The 24,076-nt window shown below is 53.4% G+C and overlaps 1 protein-coding gene across 2 annotated transcripts in view; it reads right to left on the minus strand.

The window, feature by feature from the left end:
- The window catches only part of LOC125641795 (START domain-containing protein 10-like), an 80,818-nt gene that overhangs the window by 20,168 nt on the left and 36,574 nt on the right, over positions 1 to 24,076 (minus strand). Inside the window, exon 1 of one of the 2 annotated variants that reach the window (XM_048862232.2) lies at positions 13,274 to 13,615. The exons of the other annotated variant lie outside the window; for it this stretch is intronic. Within the exon in view, the coding sequence (XP_048718189.2) occupies positions 13,274 to 13,438 (165 nt within the window). The 5' untranslated portion in view covers positions 13,439 to 13,615. Of the gene's footprint in view, positions 1 to 13,273; positions 13,616 to 24,076 lie in introns of those variants that run through there. 2 annotated transcript variants of the gene reach the window in all.

Raw genomic sequence — 24,076 nt, forward strand, 5'->3', positions numbered from 1 at the left:
TAGCGCGGAGGGAAACTGTGAGTGTGGGTGGGAAGAAGGTCACAGCATGGAGGGACACAGGAGCACAAGTGTCGGCTATCCATGCTTCCTTAGTGGACCCCAATTTAATAGACCCAGAGGTCCAAGTGACAATTCAACCCTTCAAGTCAAACTGTTTTGACTTGCCTACAGCCAAGTTGCCGGTCCAGTATAAGGGCTGATCAGGAACGTGGACTTTTGCAGTCTATGATGATTATCCCATCCCCATGCTGTTGGGGGAAGACTTGGCCAATCATGTGAAGCTAGCCAAGAGGGTGGGAATGGTCACCCGCAGCCAGGCTAAGCAAGCTGTCACACCTAGCTCTGTTCCGGAGACTTCTACCAGGACCTGGACAGAAGTGATGGAACCGGACCACATGCCAACGTCTGCAACAGCAGTAGTGGATCCAGTCACAGAGACCCAGACAGAGCCAGTCCCAGAACCAGAACCGGTGGAACAACCAGCACCAGAACCATTGCCAGCACTGAGTGCAGTGCTTGCAACCCCAACACCAGAAGGCCCCACCAAACCTTCACTGGCAGCAGCAGATAACCCAACACAAGAGGCTCAGCTGGAGCCTGAACCCCAACATAGTGCACCAGCGGAAAGTGGTTCACAGTCCACAGAAACAGCCCCATCCCCTACATCGCTTCCAGAGGGACCAAGCATAGGTCCACAATCCAATGAGGAACTGATGTCTCCAGCATCAAGGGAACAGTTCCAGATCGAACAGGAAGTAGATGGAAGCCCCCAGAGAGCTTGGATGGCAGCACCGAGCAACCCACAGCCTCTCCGCTCTTCTAATTGATCCAGGTTTGTTGTAGAAAGAGGACTTTTATACAAGGAAACTCTGGTGGACACCAGGAAGACTGGCATCCTCAGAGACAGTTGGTAGTTCCAACTAAGTACCGGGCCAAGCTCTTGAGCTTAGCCCACAATCATCCTAGTGGCCATGCTGGGGTGAACAGGACCAAAGACCGTTTGGGGAGGTCATTCCACTGGGAGGGAATGGGCAAGGATGTTTCTACTTATGTCCGGTCTTGTGAGGTGTGCCAAAGAGTGGGAAAACCCCAAGACCAGGTCAAAGCCCCTCTCCAGCCACTCCCGATCATTGAAGTTCCATTTCAGCGAGTAGCTGTGGATATTCTGGGTCCTTTTCCGAAAAAGACACCCAGAGGAAAGCAGTACATACTAACTTTCATGGATTTTGCCACCCGATGGCCAGAAGCAGTAGCTCTAAGCAAAACCAGGGCTAAAAGTGTGTGCCAGGCACTAGCAGACATTTTTGCCAGGGTAGGTTGGCCCTCCAACATCCTCACAGATGCAGGAACTAATTTCCTGGCAGGAACTATGAAAAGCCTTTGGGAAGCTCATAGGGTGAATCACTTGGTTGCCACTCCTTACCACCATCAAACAAATGGCCTGGTGGAGAAGTTTAATGGAACTTTGGGGGCCACAATACGTAAATGAGCACTCTAATGATTGGGACCTAGTGTTGCAGCAGTTGCTCTTTGCCTACAGAGCTGTATCCCATCCCAGTTTAGGGTTTTCACCATTTGAACTTGTATATGGCCATGAGATTAAGGGGCCATTACAGTTGGTGAAGCAGCAATGGGAGGGGTTTACACCTTCTCCAGGAACTAACATTCTGGACTTCGTAACCAACCTACAAAACACCCTCCAAACCTCTTTAGCCCTTGCTAAAGAAAACCTAAAAGATGCTCAAAAAGAGCAAAAAGCCTGGTATGATAAACATGCCAGAGAGCGTTCCTTCAAAGTAGGGGACCAGGTCGTGGTCTTAAAGGTGCTCCAGGCCCATAAAATGGAAGCATCATGGGAAGGGCCACTCACGGTCCAAGAGCAGCTGGGAGCTGTTAATTATCTCATAGCATTCCCCACCTCCAACCGAAAGCCTAAGGTGTACCATATTAATTCTCGAAAGCCCTTTTATTCCAGAGAATTAAAGGTTTGTCAGTTTACAGCCCAGGGAGGAGATAACGCTGAGTGGCCTTAAAGTGTCTACTATGAAGGGAAAAGTGCTGGTGGCGTGGAAGAGGTGAACCTCTCCATGACCCTTGGGTGTATGCAGCGACAGCAGATCAAGGAACTGTGCACTAGCTACATGGCTGTGTTCTCAGCCACGCCAGGACTGACTGAACGAGCATACCACTCCATTGACACAGGTAATGTTCACGCAATTAGAGCCCAACCTTACCGGGTGTCTCCTCAAGCTAAAACTGCTATAGAACGGGAGATCCAGGATATGCTACAAATGGGTGTAATCCGCCCCTCTGGCAGTGCATGGGCATCTCCAGTGGTTCTCGTTCCCAAACCAGATGGGGAGACACGTTTTTGCGTGGACTACCATAAGCTAAATGCTGTAACTCGCCCAGACAACTATCCAATGCCACACACAGATGAACTATTGGAGAAACTGGGATGGGCTCAGTTTATCTCTACCTTGGACTTAACCAAGGGGTACTGGCAAGTACCGCTAGATGAATCTGCCAAGGAAAGGTCAGCCTTCATCACACATGTCAGGCTGTATGAATTTAATGTGCTCCCTTTCGGGCTGTGGAATGCACCCGCCATCTTCCAAAAATTTGTAGATGGTCTCCTAGCAGGATTGGGAGAATATGCAGTCGCCTACCTTGACGATGTGGCCATATTTTCGGATTCCTAGGCAGAACACCTGGAAAATCTACGAAAAGTCTTCGAGCACATAAGGGAGACAGGACTAACTGTTAAGGCTAAGAAATGTCAAATAGGCCTCAACAGAGTGACTTACCTTGGACATCAGATGGGTCAAGGAACTATCAACCCCCTACAGGCCAAAGTGGATGCTATCTAAAAGTGGCCTGTTCCAAAGTCAATGAAACAGGTCCAATCCTTCTTAGGCTTGGCTGGATATTACAGGCAATTTGTACCGCAATACAGCCAAATCGCCGCCCCACTGACAGACCTAACCAAAAAGAAACAACCAAATGCAGTTCAGTGGACTGAAGAGTGTCAGAAGGCCTTTAACCAGCTTAAAGTGACACTCATGTCTGACCCTGTGCTAAGGGCCCCAGACTTTGACAAACTGTTCCTAGTAACCACAGATGCGTCTGAGTGTGGTGTCGGAGCATTCTTAGTGCAGGAAGGACCGAATCAAGAATTTTCTGGAGCACCCACAGAAAAGAAATGGATGGATGTGGGTGGGGCCTGGGGTGGAGGTTGAGCACGCCCTGGGAACTCAGAAAGTCGGCGCCTCTGTTTGAGAGCATAGTGATTGTCTGGTTTCACCCACACTGTTGTTATTGGGGCATTTAGTGCACTGGATGAGATACACCACATGTTGTCATAGGCATGTGTAGGACCTATGGATCCTGAAAGATTTGTGGTCGGGGGTGTGGATCATTGTAGCAATGGAGATATGTCTAGAGGTTTTGCACGTATTGTTCTGTCAGAGTCTGGTGCTGCTTTGAGTTGGTGTGTCCTGGTTTGTGGAGAATTTGCTTCTGATGATGAATTTGGAGAGGTTGGGGGGTTGTTTGAAGGCCAGAAGAGGGGGTTCTGGAAAGATTTATTTCAGGATGTGGTCCCCATTGAATATGGGTTGTAATTAAAAATCAGGAACAAAACTGAATGAGAAATCCTTCACAAATATCACATCCACTGCAATCTCTGCACGACTGACAGAAGAGCAATACGATCCCTGAAATTCAACCACCTGATAGTGATCAAACCAGCAGACAAAGGGGGTGCCATTGTAGTTCTCAACTGTGAAGACTACGTCAATGGGGCCAACTGACAACTCTCCGACACCACCTACAATAAAGAACTCAAAGAAGAGCCCACACCACAATTCACCCGGACATATCATCAAATCCTTCCCCAAACACCTCTAAAAGAAACTCTACAACCTCATCCCCCACAAACCTATCCCAGGGGCCTTCTACATGCTTCCCAAGATACACAAACTATGGAACCTAGGCAGACCCATCCTATCTGGCCATGGTACTCTTACTGAAGGAATACTGGGACTCAGAGAAACCATCCTCAAACCACTCACCACACAAAGGACCAGCTTCCTTCTGGACACAATTGACTTCCCCAGATACACCACAACGTTAACAGCCTCCCTCAGAACACTATCCTTGCCACCTTGGATGTCACCTCCCTATACACCAACATCCATCACAATTACGGCATCGCTGCCTGCCTCACATATCATAATAGAGGCTCAATTTAAATGTATACCCCAAATTAAAAAACATAGTAAGAAAACAAAAAAAGTGCCACCATGGCTAAACAACAAAGTAAAAGAAGCAGTGAGAGACAAAAAGGCAACCTTTAAAAAGTGGAAGTTAAATCCTGTTGAGAGAAATAGAAAGGAGCATAAACTCTGGCAAATGAAGTGTAAAAATATAATTAGGAAGGCCGAAAAGAATTTGAAAAACAGCTAGCCAAAGAGTCAAAAAGTAATAGATTTTTTTTAAAGTATATCAGAAGCAGGAAACCCGCTAAACAACCAGTGGGGCCACTGGACGATCAAGATGCTAACGGAGCACTCAAGGACAATAAGATCATTTCAGAGAAAGTAAATGAATTCTTTGCATCGGTCTTCATGGCTGAGGAGGTGAGGGAGAATCCCAAACCTGAGTCATTCTTTTTGGGTGACAAATCTGAGGAACTGTCCCAGATTGAGGGGTTATTAGAGGAGGTTTTGGAAAAAAATTGATAAACTAAACAGTAATAAGTCACCAGGACTAGATGGTATTCTCCCAAGAGTTTTGAAGGAACTCTGTAGTGAGGAGACGCGGTCTCCCAGCCTGTCAGAAGGGGAAAGACTCGAGATTGCCCTCTGGTGGGCAGAACCAGGCCACCTGCGGCTGCCCTGCCAGAAGCAGAGGGGTGGGACAGGAAGTTGGACTATAAAAGCCCAGCTGCCCAGCCCAGTCAGGAGAGGGCTGCCAGAGGAGTAGGATGTCTTTTCCTTGCTGCTGGGGCCCAGAGCTGAAGGAGACGGCTGCTGGACCAGAGGAGTTACCTGAATTGCAGGAGACCAGCAATGCTGATGAACTGCTGGGGCTGCTGTTTACTGTTTACCCTGTAGAGACTGAGGATGACCCTCGAACCCAGGTGCCCCAAACTGAGGAGGATAGAAAGGAGCCCAGGGATGCCAAATAGGGTTTAGGTGTGCAATTGTTGTGAACTGGCCAGTGTGTTGCGAGCAGATCCCTGCTGACCTAGTGGTGAACTACCCTGCCACTAATAGAGCCCTGGGCTGGGAAACAAAGGAGTGGGAAGGCCTGCGTCCCCCTATCCCAGGCACCCCACTTGTGGAGGATGGCCACCTCCTCACTCAGAGGCCAGGAGACCTGAATTGGCTCTGGCACATGCCAGAGCTAGGGTACCAGGTGCATTTGCTGTTGCTCCCAGTTAAGAGCTAATTCCCCACCCTGAACTGCTGGGCTGTATCGCACGGACTCAGCCTGAGCTATAAACTGTGAATTGCCCTGATTGAGGAACTGGGGTGGAGAGACTGATTAAGGCCTGGACTTGATTGTCAGTCAGGCCTGCTCACTGCCCTGATTGAAGGATTGGGCAGAGGGACTAACTGCTACTTGGATTAATCACCAGGTGGACTCATTAGCTGGGAGCTGTGCCTTGCTTGAGAAACAGCAAGGAGGTGCAGCCTACCTCCCTGTCCAAAGGAGAGAGACACGTGTTCCTCCTTACAAACTCAAAGGTGAAATTGAAGAACCACTAACTGTGGTATAAAACCTATCATTTAAATCAGCTTCTGTACCAAATGACTGGAGGATAGCTAATGTGATGCCAATTTTTTAAAAAGGCTCCAGCAGTGACCCTGGCAATTGTAGGCCAGTAAGCCTAACTTCAGTATGGGGCAAACTAGAAAAGAATGATCAGACACATAGATGAACATGATTTGTTGGGGAAGAGTCAACACTGTTTTTGTAAGGGGAAATCATGCCTCACCAATCTACTAGAATTCTTTGAGGGGGTCAACAAGCATGTGGCCAAGGGATCTAGTGGATACAGTGAACTTAGATTTTCAGAAAGCCTTTCACAAGGTTCCTCGCCAAAGGCTCTTAAGTAAAGTTAGCTGTCATGGGATAAAAAGGAAGGTCCTCTCATGGATTGAGAACTGGTTAAAAGACAGGAAACAAAGGGTAGGAATAAATGGTCAGTTCTCAGAATGGAGAGAGGTAAATAGTGATGTCCCCCAGGGATCTGTACTAGGCCCAGTCCTATTTAACATATTCATAAATGATTTGGAAAAAGGGGTAAACAGTGAGGTGGCAAAATTTGCAGATGATACAAAACTACTCAAGAAAGTTAAGTCCAAAGCAGACTGCGAAGAGTTACAAAGGGATCTCACAAAACTGAGTGACTGGGCAACAAAATGGCAGATGAAATTCAATGTTGATTGAAAACCATAATCCCAACCAGTGTTTCCTCTAATTTTTCCCACCCATGTGCGGAATGGATTTTGTTGCATGCACCAATATAGAGGTGATGTGTCACACATCACCTTCATATCATTGCACATGTAAGCAGAGTCAGGATGAGCTCCACCCTGACATCTGGTGGTGAGGTGTGGCAAGTTGTGGAAAAGAACTTCAGTGGATGATCTCATTTCCATAGGCACACCCACCCGGCCTAGAATGAGGCCATAACTGCCCAAATGGTCACTTTGGCTGTTGTGGGATCCCCAGTGTCTCTGTTATTGGGGCAGGAAGAATAAATTGTTATTACCCTGATTATGGGAACTGTGCTTGGAACTGTACTTGGCCTTTTGTTATGATGGAGGGACTCACCATCAACTAAGTAGCACTCGCTAGGCAAGGGACATGGGTTCCAAAACTCTGTGGATTGAAAGAGGTATTAGTACCTGGTGGGCCCAAAACACCAATTGCACCTCTCTCTCTCTCTCTCCCCACTGTGGAATGTCAGAACTAATTTTGGTTCTGTTAAGAGTCTTGCTACAGGTACTGTGCTAAATTCACTTTAGCCTTATGGTGTACCAGCCCTAAGGCTCCCACTACTATGAGCTGAAATCACTGAGCACTGTGTCAAGTAGTGGGGAGCTGGAAGATCTAGAGTGCAGTGGTGCTGTTCACGGATAGGCTGGCGGAGTGTTCATGAGACGGCAAGGTGAGCTGTGCAGAGTGGAGCTGTTTGTGAGACGGCGGAGCCCTGTGGGGCAGTCAGCTTCAGGTCACATAAGGTGCCCCTTACCTCTTTCCCCTAAACACAGGCACATTTTTAGCCAGACTGGGGAGTAACACTCTGCAGATGAACTTTTGAACTCTGGGGCTGGACTTCTTGGACTTCGGGTGATTTGTGGATTGCTGGAGTCGAGATGTTTGGTTCTGGGACTCAAGAACCCGAGGGAAAGGATGTGGCCCAATTTGCTGGGGTGGGTCTTTGCTCATGGTTTGGTTAATGAACACTAGTTGTGATGTTTCCCCAATTTAATGCTGATGTCGTTTACCTCATGTTATTAAAGATTCTCTGCTACACCGAGACTCTGTGCTTGCCAGAGGGGAAGTATTGCCTCTTTGAGGTGCCCAGGGGGTGTGTAAGATTTTCCCAGGTCACTGGGTGGGGGCTCGAGCCAGTTTTGCATTTGCTTTGATGAGAGGGAACCCCTGTGTACTGAACTCGGCCCTTGCTGTTATCAGCTTGGCCTGGCAGAAGGGTTACACACATAACAAAATTCATGTGGTGGGGTGGGGCTGAGGGGTTTGGAGTGTGGGAGGGAGTTCAGGGGTGGGGCAGAGGGTTGGGGTGCAGGGCTGTGAGGGCTCTGGCTTGGGGTGCAGGCTTTGGGGTAGGGTTGGGGATGAGGTGCTCAGGGCTGGGGCAGAGGGTTGGGGTGTGAGGAATCTGGCTGGGGGTGCTGACTGGAGTGGGGGTGGGAATGAGGGGTTTGGGGTGCGGTAAGGTGTTCTGGGGCTATGGCAGGGAGAGAGGACTCCCCCTAGCTCTTTCTCCCTGCTGCAGCAGCAGCAGCTGGGTTAGGGGAGAGAGGCACCTCTCCCTGCCGGGGCAGCTCTGGGGCTGCAGGATAGTCACACCTCCCCCTGCCTCTGCAGGTCTGGCCAGGGCTGGGTTCAGGAACGGGCCCTCCAGCTGCAACAGGTCCGGGCTGTGGCAGGGTCTGGGCCATGCTGTGCTGCCCCAACTGCAGTCGGGTCCGGCCCAGGCCATCCGGGTTCAGGCCAGGCCGCCCTGTGCTGCCCTGGCCGTGGCTGGGTCCAGGCCGTGCTGCCTGTGTTCAGGCCAGGCCACCGTGGCTGGGTCCGGGTCGCGCCATACCGCCCTCGCCATGGCTGGGTCCAGGCCGTGCTGTGCCGCCCCGGACAGATCCAGGCCAGGGTAGGGACACCCCAGCAATGGATGGTCTGGGCCGTGGCATAATTGGGGCCTGGAGGCTGCCTCAGCCGTGGCAGGTTGGGGCCGGGCTAGGTTGGGGCCGTGGGAGGGCCGCCCCTGCCCTGGCCGTGGGGGGGAGGGATAGCTCAGTGGTTTGAGCATTGGCCTGCTAAACCCAGGGTTGTGAGTTCACTCCTTGAGGGGGCCATTTAGGGATCTGGGGCAAAAATTGGGGATATTAGTCCTGCTTTGAGCAGGGGGTTGGACTAGATGACCTCCTGCGGTCCCTTCCAACACTGATATTATAACTCTGAGGTCCCTGGGCAGGTTCCCTGAGTGTCTGTGCGGTGCTAAATAGGCTGCTGCACGGCCAGGCAGCTTACAGGGAACTTAGATCCCAGCTGTACGTGTAACCCTTCTGCCCATCACAGTTGGCAACAACAAGGGCCGGGTTCAGTATCTAGGGCAGAGGTGGGCAAACTACGGCCCCGCAGGACAGTCCTGCCTGGCCCCTGAGCTCCTGCCCAGGGAGGCTAGACCCCAGCCCCGCCACGCTGCCCTGTGGGGAGCACTCTGGCCTGCCCCTCCTTCCGGGCAGCATAGCTTGTGCCCACCCACCTCCCAGGCTTTCTAATAAGCCAGTCCTGCCACTCTGAGCGGCATGGTAAGGGGGTGGGGAGCAGGGTGGTGGTGGTGGGATAAGGGGCAGTGGATTCAATTTCGACAACACAATGCAAAACCGGCTTGAGCCCCCACCCAGTGACCTGGGACAATTACATACCACCCCGCTGGGCACCTCTGAGAGGCGATACTTCTCCTCTTGCAAGCACAGAGTCTGAGTGTAGCAAAAGCCTTTTAATAAAGGAAGGGAAACAATGCAGCATTTTGTTGGGGAAACACCACAAACAGGATTCATGACACAAACCATGAGCAAAAGACCCACCTGAAGTCAGTTTGGCAGTGTCCTTTTCCCCACAGGGTCTTAAGTCCAGCAACCCAGCAGTCACCCCATCTGTGGTTTCTGTCCTTAGTCAGTGCAGCCCCCAGAATTCAGAAGTTCATCTGCAGAGTTTACCTCCCAGCCTGGGTGGAAGTGGGGGGAGGTATGGGGGCATCTTACATGCTCCACTGCTCAGGTCAACAGCTGCTTGCCATGCCTCTCTGTGTGGTTCTGCTGCAGTCCTCAGTGCTAGCCATCCTGCTAGCTGCTTGCTAATATGTCTTCAGGGCCCCCCCCCTCAACACAGCACTCAGTAACTTCAGCTCTCTAGTGATTTCAGCTGCCAGTAGGGGGCCACCAGTGTTAGCACACTCAGAACCACTAGCCCAAGGTAGACTTAATGCTTAGACCTAGGTATCTGTGATTTCAGCTCTGCAGCATGTAACAAGACTCCTAATAGAGTCAAAATTAGCTCTGTTATTACACAATAGCAACAGAATAGACACAAAACAGGACTAAGAACCCCTCTCTCTCACTTCACTGTTCTTTGGAACCCATATCCCTTGCCTAGCGAGTGCTAGGGCAAGTCCCTCCATCATAAAATGTCAAGTACAGTTCTACTGTCCTTGATTCACATAACCAGGATAACAACACTTTATTACTCCTGCCGCAATAACAAAGAGACTGGGGATCCCACAGCAGCCAAAGTGACCATTTGGGCAAGCAGTCCCATCATGCTAAGCGGGGTGGGTGTGCCCATGCAAACGAACTCAGCCCCTGAAGTTCTTTTCCACAACTCACCACCAGATGTCAGGGTAGAGCTCATTCTGACTCTACTTACATACATATAAAATGATGGTGTCTAAATTAGCTGTTACCACTCAAGAAAGATCTTGAGGTGGTAGAATCTCCTTCCTTGGAGGTTTTTAAGGTCAGGCTTGACAAAGCCCTGGCTGGGATGATTTAACTGGGAATTGGTCCTGCTTTGAGCAGGGGGTTGGACTAGATGACCTTCTGGGGTCCCTTCCAACCCTTATATTCTATGATTCTATGATTCTATGATCTTGGAGTTATTGTGGATAGTTCTCTGAAAACATCCACTCAATCTGCAGCGGCAGTCAAAAAAGGGAACAGAATGCTGGGAATAATTAAAAAAGGGATAGATAATAAGACAGAAAATGTCATATTGCCTCTGTATAAATCCATGATATGCCCACATCTTGAATTCGGTATGCAGACGAGGTCGCCCCATCTCAAAAAAGATATATTGGAATTGGAAAAGGTTCAGAAAACGGCAACAAAAATTATTAAGGGTATGGAATGGTTTACGTATGAGGAGAGATTAATAAGACTGGGACTTTTTAGCTTGGAAAATGGGGGATATGATACATGTCTATAAAATCATGACTGGTGTGGAGGAAAGTAAATAAGGAAGTGTTATTTACTCCTTCTCATAACACAAGAATTAGAGGTCACCAAATGAAATTAATAGGCAGCAGGTTTAAAACAAACAGAAGTATTTCTTCACACAATGCACAGTCAACCTGTGGAACTCTTTGCCAGAGGATGTTGTGAAGGTCAAGACTATAACGGGGTTCAAAAAAGAACTAGATAAGTCCATGGAGAATAGGTCCATCAATGGCTATTAGCCAGGATGGGCAGGGATGGTGTCCCTATCCTCTGTTTGACAGAAGCTGGGAATGAATGAGAGGGGATGGATCACTTGATGATTACCTGTTCTGTTCATTCCCTCTGGGGCACCAGTTTTGTGCGGGTTCCTGGTCCCACTTCCCAGGGTCCACTACTGGCCCCACACGTGAGGTGAAGTGGCAGCTCAGTCCCGGCCCTGTACTTGGGGTCCCGGCTGCCACCGGCTCCTCACTCAGGGCTCTTTTGCTGGCCCCACACCCGGGATCCCAGCTGCAAGACCCACACCTGGGGCTCTGCTCCCACCCCCAGCTGTGGTCCCAGGCTTAGTTCCCTTACTCCTGTCCGCGTCCCCCCCTCCCAGAGCCAGCTCTGGGCAGAGGGAGAACAGACAGGGGTAAGGGGATGGAGCAAGGTAAAAAGTTTGGGGACCACTGGCTTTCAGCACCCCCCACTGTAAAAATTGTTCCAGCACCACTGTTTGTCTTTCTCTGGTTTGTGACTCACTCAGAGCTTGCGGGGAGCTAAGCGGCCCAACACCTACAGAGTGGCAGCAGGGCTCATGCGCAGAGGCAGAAACTTAGGCAATGAGTGAGTTTAGGGGCCACAGGGTTCGGTGCACATGTTGTGCAGTGGAGTCAAAAGTGGGACTTAGGTGCCTAAATCTGAGATTTAGGTGCCTAAGTCGGGGGTGTAGGCACCTGAGTACCTTCAGGGCTCAGGGTCCTGGCCATTGTAACTGTAACAAGAGAAACACAGGCGTTTGCACTTGGCTAATCTACATCATTCAGCAACAGCAGCTCTCCCTGCTTCCCAGCAGAGCGTTCTGAGCCTTCACTATTCTTAGCAAGGCTTCTCCTGAATGTGTCCCAGGACACCCCGAAGTGCGAGCTTAAACAGTGAACAGGACACAGCCAGCTCGGCTCAGAACACATATGGCTCATTCTCAGGCCAGCAGGATGGCGGCGTGTTATGTTTGATTTGAAAGGAAATAACTTGTTTTTGACCCAAAACTATTCCCTGCATGTGTGACCCCAACATCACAGGCTTCAGAACCCCAGAGGGAAACTGACTCCCACTGTGCATCATCGACCCAGAGAAGACAAAGGCAAAGCCAAGAAGCAAGCAAACAGCAGGCCCCCGGGTGGGTGCTTACATAGCCTTACCCCGTGAATAGGCTAGAGTGCTCTTAGGGATGAAGGCAAAGAAACATGTTTGTTTCAAGCAGGATTTTTCACCTGACAGTGTCGCTTTAAGACAACACCACAGAGGGGTGCCAGTGTAAATGAGCCAAGTCTACTTTGCACCTCAGTCCCCATGCCTTGGTCGTATGGGCTCCAAGAGTGCCCAGATTGCTAACCCTTACTCCCCAAGTAACACCACTGGAGTTCATAGGGCATTGCACTGAACAGAGACCCATTGCTCACTTGCAGATTCCTTTATTTGCACTTGCTTCCGTTCTAACATGGGGACAGGTAAGTCGGCAGGCGACAGCAGTCCAAAATGCCCACCAGTGTTCAATTTGCAATGAAAGAGGTGCTGGGGCGCAAGCAGGTTTTTTTTACATTCATAACTGATACAGGAAGCCCAGAAGTACCAGGGCTCTAAATGGCCACGCCTGGAGGTGCTGGGGCTCAGGCCTGGCACAAATAAAGCACAGTTGCCCATAAATGGGTACGCATCCGAAAATGAGCCTGAGCTACTTTCTGGGAGCTGTAGCACTTCAGCGTAGCTCACTGCTGCGGATGGGAAGGGTTCTCCCATTGCTGTAGTTAATCTGCCACCCTGAGAGGTGATAACTCAGTTGACAGAAGAAGTCTTCCCTCAACTGCGTGCTTTCTGCACCAGGAGTCAGGTCGCCTTAACTGCGTCGCTCAAGGGGGTGGATTTTTCACACACCTGAGTGACGTAGCTGGATTGACCTAGCTTGTTAGTGTAGGCCTGGCCTAAGTGACCCCAAGGCTTCCTGGAGTCTAGAACTAGCTGTGTGTGCATGTGTGTGTACATATGTTTGCGTGTGTGTACACACATGTAGAAACTTGGCACTAAGCAGCTTCAGTGAAACACATCAAGGCAGATTTGTACCCTCCAAACACACAAGGAGATTGAAAGTGGCAGAGAGGCCCCTGGCCACAGCGGGGGTTTGTCCCGACTCCTCCTGGCAGCACTGTGTCCAGGGAAAGGAAGGGATGAGAGTGGGTGCTGGCGGGGAGTCCCAGCACCTGGGGACAAAGCATGCTGTTGCTGTGGCACTGGCTGCACCTGCACGGGGCTCTTACCTTGATTTTCTGCACTGTCCGGCTCTCCCCCGGCACCTGGCTCCACACCATCACCCCACCCTTGTTGTACTGGCTATGCCAGCCCTCCAGGCTCTCGCACTGGTCCCTGAATGAGCTGAAGTCAGAGTCGTCTGGGATATAAACCATCTCCCTTCCTCTCGACATGGAGATGAGCTTTGCCCAGCCCAGAGTGCCGTGGCCAGTGTGCGCCAGCCACTGGGGCCTGGGAAGTGGCTTTGCAGCACCTGGCACAGGATGGGTCTCTGCCTGGCCTGCTGAGAAACTTCCAGCTGCCGTCCTGGCTCTGCTCAGCTTTGTCTTGAGCTGGCTGCTCCGCTGTGCTGCGTCCCTGCCCTACTCACCCTGCCGCCCTCACCCCCAGAGCCTGGAGTCCATCCCTCTGCTCTCCCCAAACCTCCCCTTGGCAGGAGCTGTACACTGTGTCCTCTGGCAGCCCCTGGGCTGGAGAACTGCTGCTCCTATTCTCTCCGTTCCAGAGACTGCACTGTGCAGAGTAATTATCAGGAAGGCTCCTTCTCTGCAGTTGTTAATGCAGCTACTGGGAGCTCAGATATCAGATAAGCTCTGCAGACTGGTATCCCATTCCCTGGCCAGCAGGATCTCTGCTCCTCTATTATTCAACAGGTAATATCACACAGGTGTCTCAGATTTCTGCGCCAAGCTGCTCCCCGCTTTCCCTCCCCCGTCGCTCGCTGCCTTCTGTCTCAGAGTCTCTGGGCTGGACTTTGCAGCACTGAGTTACAGAACAGCTGATCACCTGCTGGGAACAGCAGCCAGCCACTGAGTCTGATGGGCCTTGCTAACTGCAGGGCATGGGCCAGAGAGGGGACAGGTCTGCCTCGGCCAGCCTGCAGAATCATGCCTGTCCAGGACAAACCGCAAGGCTCCGGCAGTGGGTTCAAAGGCCAGGCTGTCTCCTGCTGGCACTGCCTATGACTGAGGAGCAGGGCAGTGCTGTTTTGTGACCCCGAGAACCCCTCAGTGTCAATGACAAAGGGTTCAATGTCATGTAACTGCAGCGCCTACCATGCCTGACGAACTCGCTACACCTAACACATTGCTGTCATGGTGTTTATCTACAAAGAATGTTGTGTAAGATCAGACCTGCGACAGGTCATCAATATCACTGTGAAATGTACGTACTGACACTTGCATGAGGAATTATGAATACTCACTGATATTATGCTTTATAGTCTAACCAAACAGAGAACTGGGTTTTCCCCCAGACAAGAAAACGGAGGGTTACCGCCCTCTCTAGTGAATGTTTTTGAGCTGCTGCCTGTGTTAATCTCACTTATAATATCTGTATTCCATACTGTAAGGTAATATTTGAGCAGTTGAGTTGTGAATCCCTGTGACTGTGTAAATCCACCGGACAGTAGAGAGACATTAACTAGTGTGAAGGGCTGGTCTCCAACAGACAGTTAGTTAAAAAACAACATACATAAATAAATACAAATATCTTTTATTGAGCCAACTTCAGTTATCTCTCTCACCAGCAGTAGTTGGTCCACTAAAATATATTACCTCACCCACCTTGTCTCTCCAGTATCTCAACGGTGTCATGTGAAGTATTGTGTGTAAACGGAATGGCCTTGAAAATCATTTTGTGATGTATGTCTGGGTTGGGTACGAAGAGCTATAGGCGTGGGCTGGAAATATGTTCTTAAAATGTTCAAAAAACCCAGCCTGCCCTAAACAAAGGAATGTGTATTTACTCTCTGACCAGCTTGCTCACTGGCAGAGGACAATGGGAGTACATTTACATATAAGGTAAGCAAAGCCATCAAGCTGAACGAGCAGGGAAGAACCTTATTTAACAATCAGATGGGAGGACAGAATCTGCACCCCAGGAAGCCCTCCCAGTTCCTGAGGCAGAGACAATGGACTTTGAGTAACATAAGGGCAGCAAAAAGACCTTTAAGTGATTCATCACTGAGGGGGCATAGGGTACAGCTCCCTGAGAGCCTGGGAAAGTGGCTTCCTAGTCTGGAGGGCTGGGGATGCTGGCAACTTGGTATAAAGAAGAAAACTGCAGAGGCAAAGATTGTAACTTGCTAACATTAAGCTGTAGTCACTAGAAAGCCTGGTTTGTTTGGATTATAACCAGACCTGTCTCTTTTTCTCTTGCTTAGGATCACTTAAAGCTCTGCTCTTTGATAATAAATTTATTCTTGTTTTATTTCAAAACCGTCTCAATGCTGGGGGTTAGAGTGACGTGTGAGTCTTCAGCTCACCTGCCAGGTTGATGTGTGCCCTGTCCCTATGCAGGCAGTGAACATACTCATTTCTGTAAGTGTCCAGAGAGAGGGACTGGACACTGCAGGGTGATGGCTGTGGGGAACTTGCGAGCTGGGGTTCACTGCCTTGTGGCTTAGACTGACATAGTGCTGCAGAGTTTGCTGGCAAGGTGACAGGCTGGCGTGGCTGGGAGCTGACAGCTTATCTGCAGCAAAGCTCTCTCTTGCAGAGGCTGAGAGTGGTAACACAAGGGGCTCACAGCTCTGGGTGTCCAGAACACAATGTCACACCCCTTCTATTGGAGACACTCCGTTTTGCTACTCTGACCAGACCCTCCTGTCCTTCCCGCCAGCCCCTTCCCTGTCTAAGGGCTCCTCAAAGCCTGCAGAAGACGTGGCCCTGGCACTGTGTGTGGGTGGAGGATTGAGTGTGCACTGCCCAGCTGGACTTTGATAATTGGTTTCAAACTAACGTGTCTCCAGTACACAGTAGGGTGCTTCATGTGTCCTTTCCATGTAGGAGCTGCACTCTCCTGGCCTGGGGGGTGTTTTGTGTGTGGAGAAACAGCAGCTCTGCCTCGTGTTTCTGGGCTAACTAGACCTTCGAGCCCAGGCAGGTGTGAGGAGTGGCTGTGCTCCATGTGCTACTGGACTGACCAGAAGTCTGAACTACCAGCAGGTCTATACCTGTGGCCTGAGCATTCCCACTCAAGCTGAGCTGGGCCTGGCATGTTTCCATCCCATGCAGAGCTGAGACTCTGGATGCACCAGCCCCCAGCCGAGCTGAAGAGACGAGCACGGACCCTCCCCGTGTCCCTGGACACCCCACCTCCAGCCCAGCCACGGAGGCAAACACGGACCCTCCCCGCATCCCTGGACGCTCTGCCCCCAGCCCAGCTACAGAGTCAAACACAGCCTCCCCGGGCAGACTGCCGAGGCTATTACAGTATTTGTGCTTTGGTTATTATGCAAAAATGGCCTCAAGTTGGCACCTCCCCATTGTTTCCTTTGAGGAGCAGCTGGTATATTTTGTGAGGGTTTCTCTCATTGTTCGGCCATTTGCAGCCCAGTGCACAAAGACCTTCCCCTTCATCACCCCTTTCTTTGATCTTGTGCCACTCTTACCCAAACAGCGCCCGCCTGCTTTGTCAGTGCATCTCTCCCCTAGCCATGAGGCCCTCTGCATCCTGTGCAGTCCAGAGGACACTCTTCTAAAGCCTTCTCAGGCCATCTTTCATCTGACCCCTCACTTTGTGGTGCCTTTGCTGGGCATGGATGGGGTCATCAGCTGTGCTGAGTCCATAGGGGGATTCTACTGTCCTCTGGCTTGATCCCTGCTCCACTCATCTTGACTTCGCCCCATGGTCTCTGCCAGTGGCCAGGTTTGAGCACCACAGGGGGGTGCTTGTGTGTGGATGGGTGGGGCAGGAGATTGCAAGGGTTCAGAGGGCGAGGAAGGGTTGAAAAGGGCTGTTTGAACCCATGGAATCCCTTCTTTGATCCCAATGCCCTGCCCCTGCAATGTGCACCCAAAACCTGCACAGACCCCAGTGAAGGCCGTAATGGCCCAAGTAGGTTGAGGCTCCCCAGGGCACACCCCATGCAGGAGCCAGGCCAGATATTGTAAAATTCAACTTTGAAAAGACTCAAATGAAATTCTGGGCCAACTATTCAATTTCCCCCAACCTTCGCAATCAGGAAATGGGCCTGAGGTTGGGACAAACCTGCGAGGTTTATAAAGATCTTCCTGGTCCCCCGACGATTCACAGTGTTCAAAGCTGCCCCTTCGCAGCTGCCGCCGCCAATGTCTGGGTCATGTTTCCTCAGAGCATTGCACTCGCATGGACGCCCCGTAACCAGTGATGAGCTGCCAAAATCTTAACAACCGGTTCCCTATAAAAAGCTCTGATTTAAGGGATGTGCCCCAGTATGTATTTTTTGTACCAACAGGTTTACCATATGTCCGTATTTTCCCTGGACGGCGATTTAAGAACCAAAAAGCCTGACCTGTCCGGGAAAATACGGATGTATGTTAACCCTGCCTAAGGTTCCTTTTTAAAAAGATGGGTCTGAACTAGAAATGAGCTCCGTTTCACATGTGTGGGTCCCCGCCACTCCCTGGGGGTGTGCTAGGGTGACCAGATGTCCCGATTTTATAGGGACAGTCCCGATTTTGGGGTCTTTTTCTTATATAGGCTCCTATTACCCCCCACCCCCTGTCCTGATTTTTCACACTTGCTATCTGGTCACCCTACGGTGTGCACATGTGTGGGTCCCAGCTGCTCCATGCCCCCCCTCATTGAAGCAGGTGTGCAGGGTTACTGCCCTGGGAACTGCAGGGCACCAGTGGACGTGGGGCTAGCTGCAAACAGAGGTGTGTACAGGGCTAGCTGGAAGCAGGGCGTGCGGGGCTGGCTGCGGGCAGGGCAGGAGCTGACTAGAGATAGGGGCTGGCTGCAGGCAGGGCAGGGGGGTGCAGGGCTGGCTGGAGACAGGGGGTGGCTGGAGGCAGGACAGGGGGTGTGGCAGGGGCTGGTGCGGGCAGGGCAGAGGGTGCACCAGGGGCTGGTGCGGGCAGGGGGTGCAGAGGTGGCTGGAGGCAGGGGCTGGTGCGGTCAGGGGGTGCGGGTGCGGCTGGAGACGGGGGCTGGCTGCAGGCAGGGGCTGGCGGCAGGCAGGGGGTGCGGCAGGCAGGGGGTGCGGCAGGGGCTGGCTGCATGCAGGGGATGCAGGGGTGGCTGAAGGCAGGGCAGGGGGGTGCGGGGGTGGCTGGAGGCAGGGGCTGGCTGCAGACAGAGGGTGTAGGGGGTGGCTGGAGGCAGGACAGGGGGTGCAGCAGGGGCTGGCTGCAGGCAGGAGGTGCAGGGAGTGGCTGGAAGCAAGGGCTGGCTGCAGGCAGAGGGTGGCTGGAGACGGGGGCTGGCTGCAGGCAGAGGGTGCAGGGGTGGCTGGAGGCAGGGGCTGGTGTGGGCAGTGGGTGTGGGGGTGGCTGGAGACGGGGGCTGGCTGCAGGCAGGGGGTGCAGGGGGTGGCTTGAGACACGGGCTGGCTGCAGGCAGGGGATGTGGGGGTGCCTGGAGGCAAGGCAGGAGGTGTGGGGGGAGGCTGGAGACAGGGGCTGGCTCCAGACAGAAGGTGCAGGGGGTGGCTGGAGGCAGGGCAGGGGGTGCAGCAGGGGCTGGCTGCAGGCAGGAGGTGCAGGGAGTGGCTGGAAGCAAGGGCTGGCTGCAGGCAGAGGGTGGCTGGAGACGGGGGCTGGCTGCAGGCAGAGGGTGCAGGGGTGGCTGGAGGCAGGGGCTGGTGCGGGCAGTGGGTGTGGGGGTGGCTGGAGACGGGGGCTGGCTGCAGGCAGGGGGTGCAGGGGGTGGCTGGAGACACGGGCTGGCTGCAGGCAGGGGATGTGGGGGTGCCTGGAGGCAAGGCAGGAGGTGTTGGGGGAGGCTGGAGACAGGGGCTGGCTCCAGACAGAAGGTGCAGGGGGTGGCTGGAGGCAGGGCAGGGGGTGCACCAGAGGCTGGCTGCACGCAGGGGGTGCAGACAGGGGGCTGTAGACGGGGGCTGGCTGTGGGCAGGGTGGTGGGTACTCACAGGGAGAGCAGCAGGATGCAGCCCAGGCCCAGCAGAGCAGCCGGGGACCCACCAGGCAGCAGCGGGAGCCCCAGGGGTCGGGGGAGCAGCAGCAGCAACAGGGCTCGTGCCCCGGGCCAGGCGGCAGCCCACATGGCTCCCGCAGCGCAGCGCCCCTGGAGGCCAGAGGAGGAATTACATCACTTCCCAGCCGGAGCCCATCAAAGCCTCAGCGCCCCCTGCAGGGAAGCGGGTTAACAACGGGTTCTAAAACTGCTTCAAAATTTAACAACCGATTGGCGCAAACCAGTGCGAACCGGCTCCAGCTCACTACCCCTGCAACCCTGACATCTGGCTGCAGCACCTTGTCCCTTGGAAACTTTCAGTGCATCTCTGCACAAGAAGAAGCAGGAGCCGCACAAGCTCTGTCGTGTGGCCTCTTGCAATCTAGCATTTGACCACTGGGTGCCTCCCAAACTCCACCAAGAAAAAATCCTGATTCAGCTCCTCAACAGGTGCAGAAATGGGTTACTCCCCTGGAGCCTGGGAGGAGCACCACTGATTTATACCCTATGGCCTGGCCCTGGAACATTGATCCTACTCCGTGCCGGTCCAATCCCTTCAGGAGCTGGGTTCACAGGCCCCATAAAGTGAGACAATCCCAGTACACTGCGGTCTGCAGGGCCCTTCCCCATGCTTCTGCTGCTGTGTCTATGCTGATTATATATGGTCTGTTTGTACAGCACCTGGCACAGCATGGCCCTGATTCCAGCGTGAGCATCTAGGTGCTACCACAATCATGATACAGTGCTTGTCATCAGGAGATCTCAAAGGAAGTCAGTATCACTATTCCTAGTCATCAATGGGGAAACTGAGGCAGACTGGCCTATGGTCACAGAACAGGCCTGCACCAGAGCTGGGAGTAGAACCAGTGGTGAGCTGGAGCCGGTTCGCACTGGTTCGCGCCAATCGGTTGTTAAATTTTGAAGCAGTTTTAGAACCGGTTGTTAACCTGCTTCCCTGCAGGGGGCGCTGAGGCTTTGATGGGCTCCGGCTGGGAAGTGATGTAATTCCTCCTCCGGCCGCCGGGGGCGCTGCGCTGCGGGAGCGATGTGGGCTGCCGCCTGGCCCGGGGCACGAGCCCTGTTGCTGCTGCTGCTCCCCTGGCCCTGGGGCTCCCGCTGCTGCCTGGTGGGTCCCCCGGCTGCTCTGCTGGGCCTGGGCTGTGTCCTGCTGCTCTCCCTGTGAGTACCCACCACCCTGCCCCCAGCCAGCCCCTGCCTCCAGCCACCCCCGCACCCCCTGCCAGCAGCCAGCCCCCGTCTCCAGCTGCCCCCTACACCACCTGCCCACACCAGCCCCCGCCGCACCCTCTGCCCGCACCAGCCTCCGTCTCCAGCCACCCCTCACCCCCTGCCCGCACCAGCCCATCTCCAGCCACCCCTGCACCCCCTGCCCGCACCAGCCCCTGTCTCCAGCCAGCCCCTGCCCTGTCTCCAGCCAACCCCACACCCTCCTGACTCCAGCCAACCCTGCACCCCCTGCCCTGCCCGCAGCCAGCCCTGCACCCCTTGCTTCCAGCTAGCCCTGCCCCACGTCCCTGTCTGCAGCTAGCCCCACGTCCACTGGTGCCCTGCAGTTCCCAGGGCGGTAACCCTGCACACCTGCTTCAATGAGGGGGGCATGGAGCAGCTGGGACCCACACATGTGCACACCGTAGGGTGACCAGACAGCAAGTGTGAAAAATCAGGACAGGGGGTGGGGGGTAATAGGAGCCTATATAAGAAAAAGACCCCAAAATCGGGACTGTCCCTATAAAATCGAAACATCTGGTCACCCTAGCACACCCCCAGGGAGTGGCGGGGACCCACACATGTGAAACAGAGCTCATTTCTAGTTCAGACCCATCTTTTTAAAAAGGAACCTTAGGCAGGGTTAACATATATCCATATTTTCCCGGACAGGTCAGGCTTTTTGGTTCTTAAATCACCGTCCAGGGAAAATACGGACGTATGGTAACCCTGTTGGTACAAAAAATACATACTGGGGCACATTCCTTAAATCAGAGCTTTTTATAGGGAACCGGTTGTTAAGATTTTGGCAGTTCATCACTGAATAGAACCAGAGTCCCCTTAGTCCCAGGCCAGCACACCATGCACTAGGCAACACTTCCCCCTAGCAGTAAGTGTCTGTACCTGCACGACACCCCTGTGAGATAGGGCAGGTGTTATTTAGGGTCCAGTGCTGGGAGAATTTCTGCAACAAGAGCCCCGTACTCTGCTGCAGTGTTAATTCCCTCAGGCATGCAGCTGGAGGTTGGAAGTTCTCACAGTGAAGGTGTCAGAGACTCATTCTCTCTTGGCTCCATACAGCCCCTGGGAGTAACCGTCCTTCAGTGTGACAACCTTCCATGAAGGTTGCATTCTCTTGCCAGGGTTAGGCCCTCTGGCCTCACTACCCCCTGGGACTGTACCTCTGAGCTTTCTGCACAGGGAGACCCCCAGGGCCTCCACACCCAGAAGGAACAATGCCATCCCGGTTGCTAGCCTGTGCCAGTGTGAAACAGGGTTTATTGAATGTCTGAACCTAGCACAGGTGCTTCTCTGGGCCCTCAGGCCTAGCAACCCTCAGCACAGTACATCTAGGTCTCTCCTGCATCCAGGTGGGTTCTGGCTGCTCTCTCTCCCCAGTCCAGAAGCCCCCTTTTTCCTGCCAATCATCCTATAGCACCTCCCCCAACAGTTCCTCCCCTTTCCTTTATCTTCTGTCCCAGGTAAACATGTTTTTTCCCCCTCTGGCTGGAACTTGCTGGTCAGGTCACCAGGGTCCTCTCTCCTCCGCCCTTTGTCCTCCCACTGGCCAGAACCAGCTGGTTCCTGAGCTGGGCTGGGCCTCTTGGTCACGAGGTTACCAGTCGCTAGGGTACCCCATCTCTAGGCCATTTCCAGGCTGCTAGGTGAGGTCACACCTGGTCTAATGCAACAACAAGTCCTCTCCCACCACCTTGTTAAACATGCAGCACACAGGGAAATTGAGGCATGTATACAGTATTCATGTAAAACACTACAAAAATCTTCAGTGAGGAGTGTGTCACCACTGTGCTCCTGGAGTGGCCCAGCTCCATGGCCTCTGTTATGACAATGCTGTCTAGACAGCCTGGCTCTCCTCCCCCGACACAGTGCATGCCATGGAAGGGGGGGAGTGTGCAGTCACCTATCCTCCAAGCGGCCCAGCCATCCAGGCTGCACCTTCAGCTCCTTCCACTCCCTGGCTGCTCCCTGGACTCCAGCCCTGGCTCCCTGCCTCCGCCAGGTTCTACAGTGCAGTGCAGGGAGCGCGCTATCATCAGCTAAGCTGGTTTGGGGGCCTCACTCCTAGTTTCTGACACCTGGGCTTAGTGGTGCTGTGGGTGACGACTCAGAGCAGGAATCTGGAGCACAGGCAGCCGCTGGCTCCACACAGAGGAAAAGGGCAGCAGAGGGAACATCCCCCGCCCCCATGGGGTCACTCACTCCAGCACCACCCTTTTGAGAACAGGGGGTCACAGATCCGGGTGGGCCCCCTGCTGGTGGACTGCTGTGAAAGGACCCAGCCATTAGCTCCACAGGTATTGTAAGTCTCCAGGGCCTGGAAAGAGCTCCAGCAGTGCCCCTCACTCAGGGTCCCCAGGCACACTCTCGGGGTGCAGGCCTGCTGCCTAGCACTGCCCCCTGAGAGTTGGAACAGCTGCCTGGCCCTTGGGCTCAGTGCTGACCCTTCAGACTCCCTGGTGTGAGCCCCCTGGATTTGGGGTAACTCTCTCCGTGTTCATTGTGAAGCATTTAACACAGGGAGAGACACTTTCCCAGAAGCCTAACACATGATTGCTCTTTGCACTTATCAGATAAAGCACAAGAGAGCCTCCTGCAGGCCACTGTGTGTTGCGTGGCTTCTCCCTCTGAAGCCTGGCCCGCTCTCCTGTCCAGCCCCCTTTTCTGTTCCGGTGTGTCCTTACTGAGATCACTCAGCTCTCCAACTTTCTGCTGCTCCAACCCCCAGCCCAACCCCATACACTCCCTTGGCTCCAGTTACTCTTTAGCATAACTGCCCTGGTGAAAGCACAGGACTTCCCCATTGTCCTCAGGGGGGGAACGGGTAGGTAGGGACAGTGGATACAGAGAGGTAGCCATGATGCAGCAGTTTTCATAGTCACAACTCATAGTAACTTTATAGTAGCTACCAGATTCCCAGATCATCACACAGGGGCTAAGGCACATGAGAGACCCGAGGCCTCTGGAGGGGATCCCATGGCCCCATCACAGCTCTGCTGTGGTGGTGTTGGGGACCCTGCATGCAGAGGCCTCTGCTGGCAGTGAGGAACTTGTGCACAAAGTTCCCTGCTCAGGGAGTGGAGGTCGGAGCCTTCCCAGAATGGATCCTGGCCTGTCCGAACCAGGGAGCAGCAGACCCCCAGCCTGCCCCAGCAAGAGGAGCAGAGACAGCCTCCTACCAGCCCAGCTAGGTTGCCAACTTTCTACTCACATAAAACCGAACACCCTTGCCCTGCCCTGCCCCTCCTCCAAGGTCCTAACCACTGCTCACTCCATTCCCCCCCCCCCCCCGTCGCTTGCTCTCCCACCCTCACTCACTTGTTCATTTTCACCTGGCTGGATTAGGGAGTTGGGGTGCAGGAGGGGGTGAAGGCTCCAGCTGGAGGTGCAGGATCTTGGGTGGGGGCAGGGGGTTTTGGGCTGGGGAGTGGAGCCGAGGGGTTTGGAGTATGGGAGGGGGCCCCAGTCTGAGGCAGGAGGTTGGGGTGTGGGAGAGGGTGTGGGCTCTGGACTGGGGATGCGGGTTCTGAAGTGTTCAGGGTGCGGGAGGAGGGTCTGGCTGGGGCAGGGGGTTGGAGTTCGGGAGTTGTGAGGGCTCCGGTTGAAGGTGCAGACTCTGGGATAGGGCTGGGGATGAGGGGTTTGGGGTTCAGGAGGGCGCTCTG

Source organism: Caretta caretta, chromosome 8 (assembly GCF_965140235.1).
Source record: "Caretta caretta isolate rCarCar2 chromosome 8, rCarCar1.hap1, whole genome shotgun sequence".
Taxonomy (NCBI): domain Eukaryota; kingdom Metazoa; phylum Chordata; order Testudines; family Cheloniidae; genus Caretta; species Caretta caretta.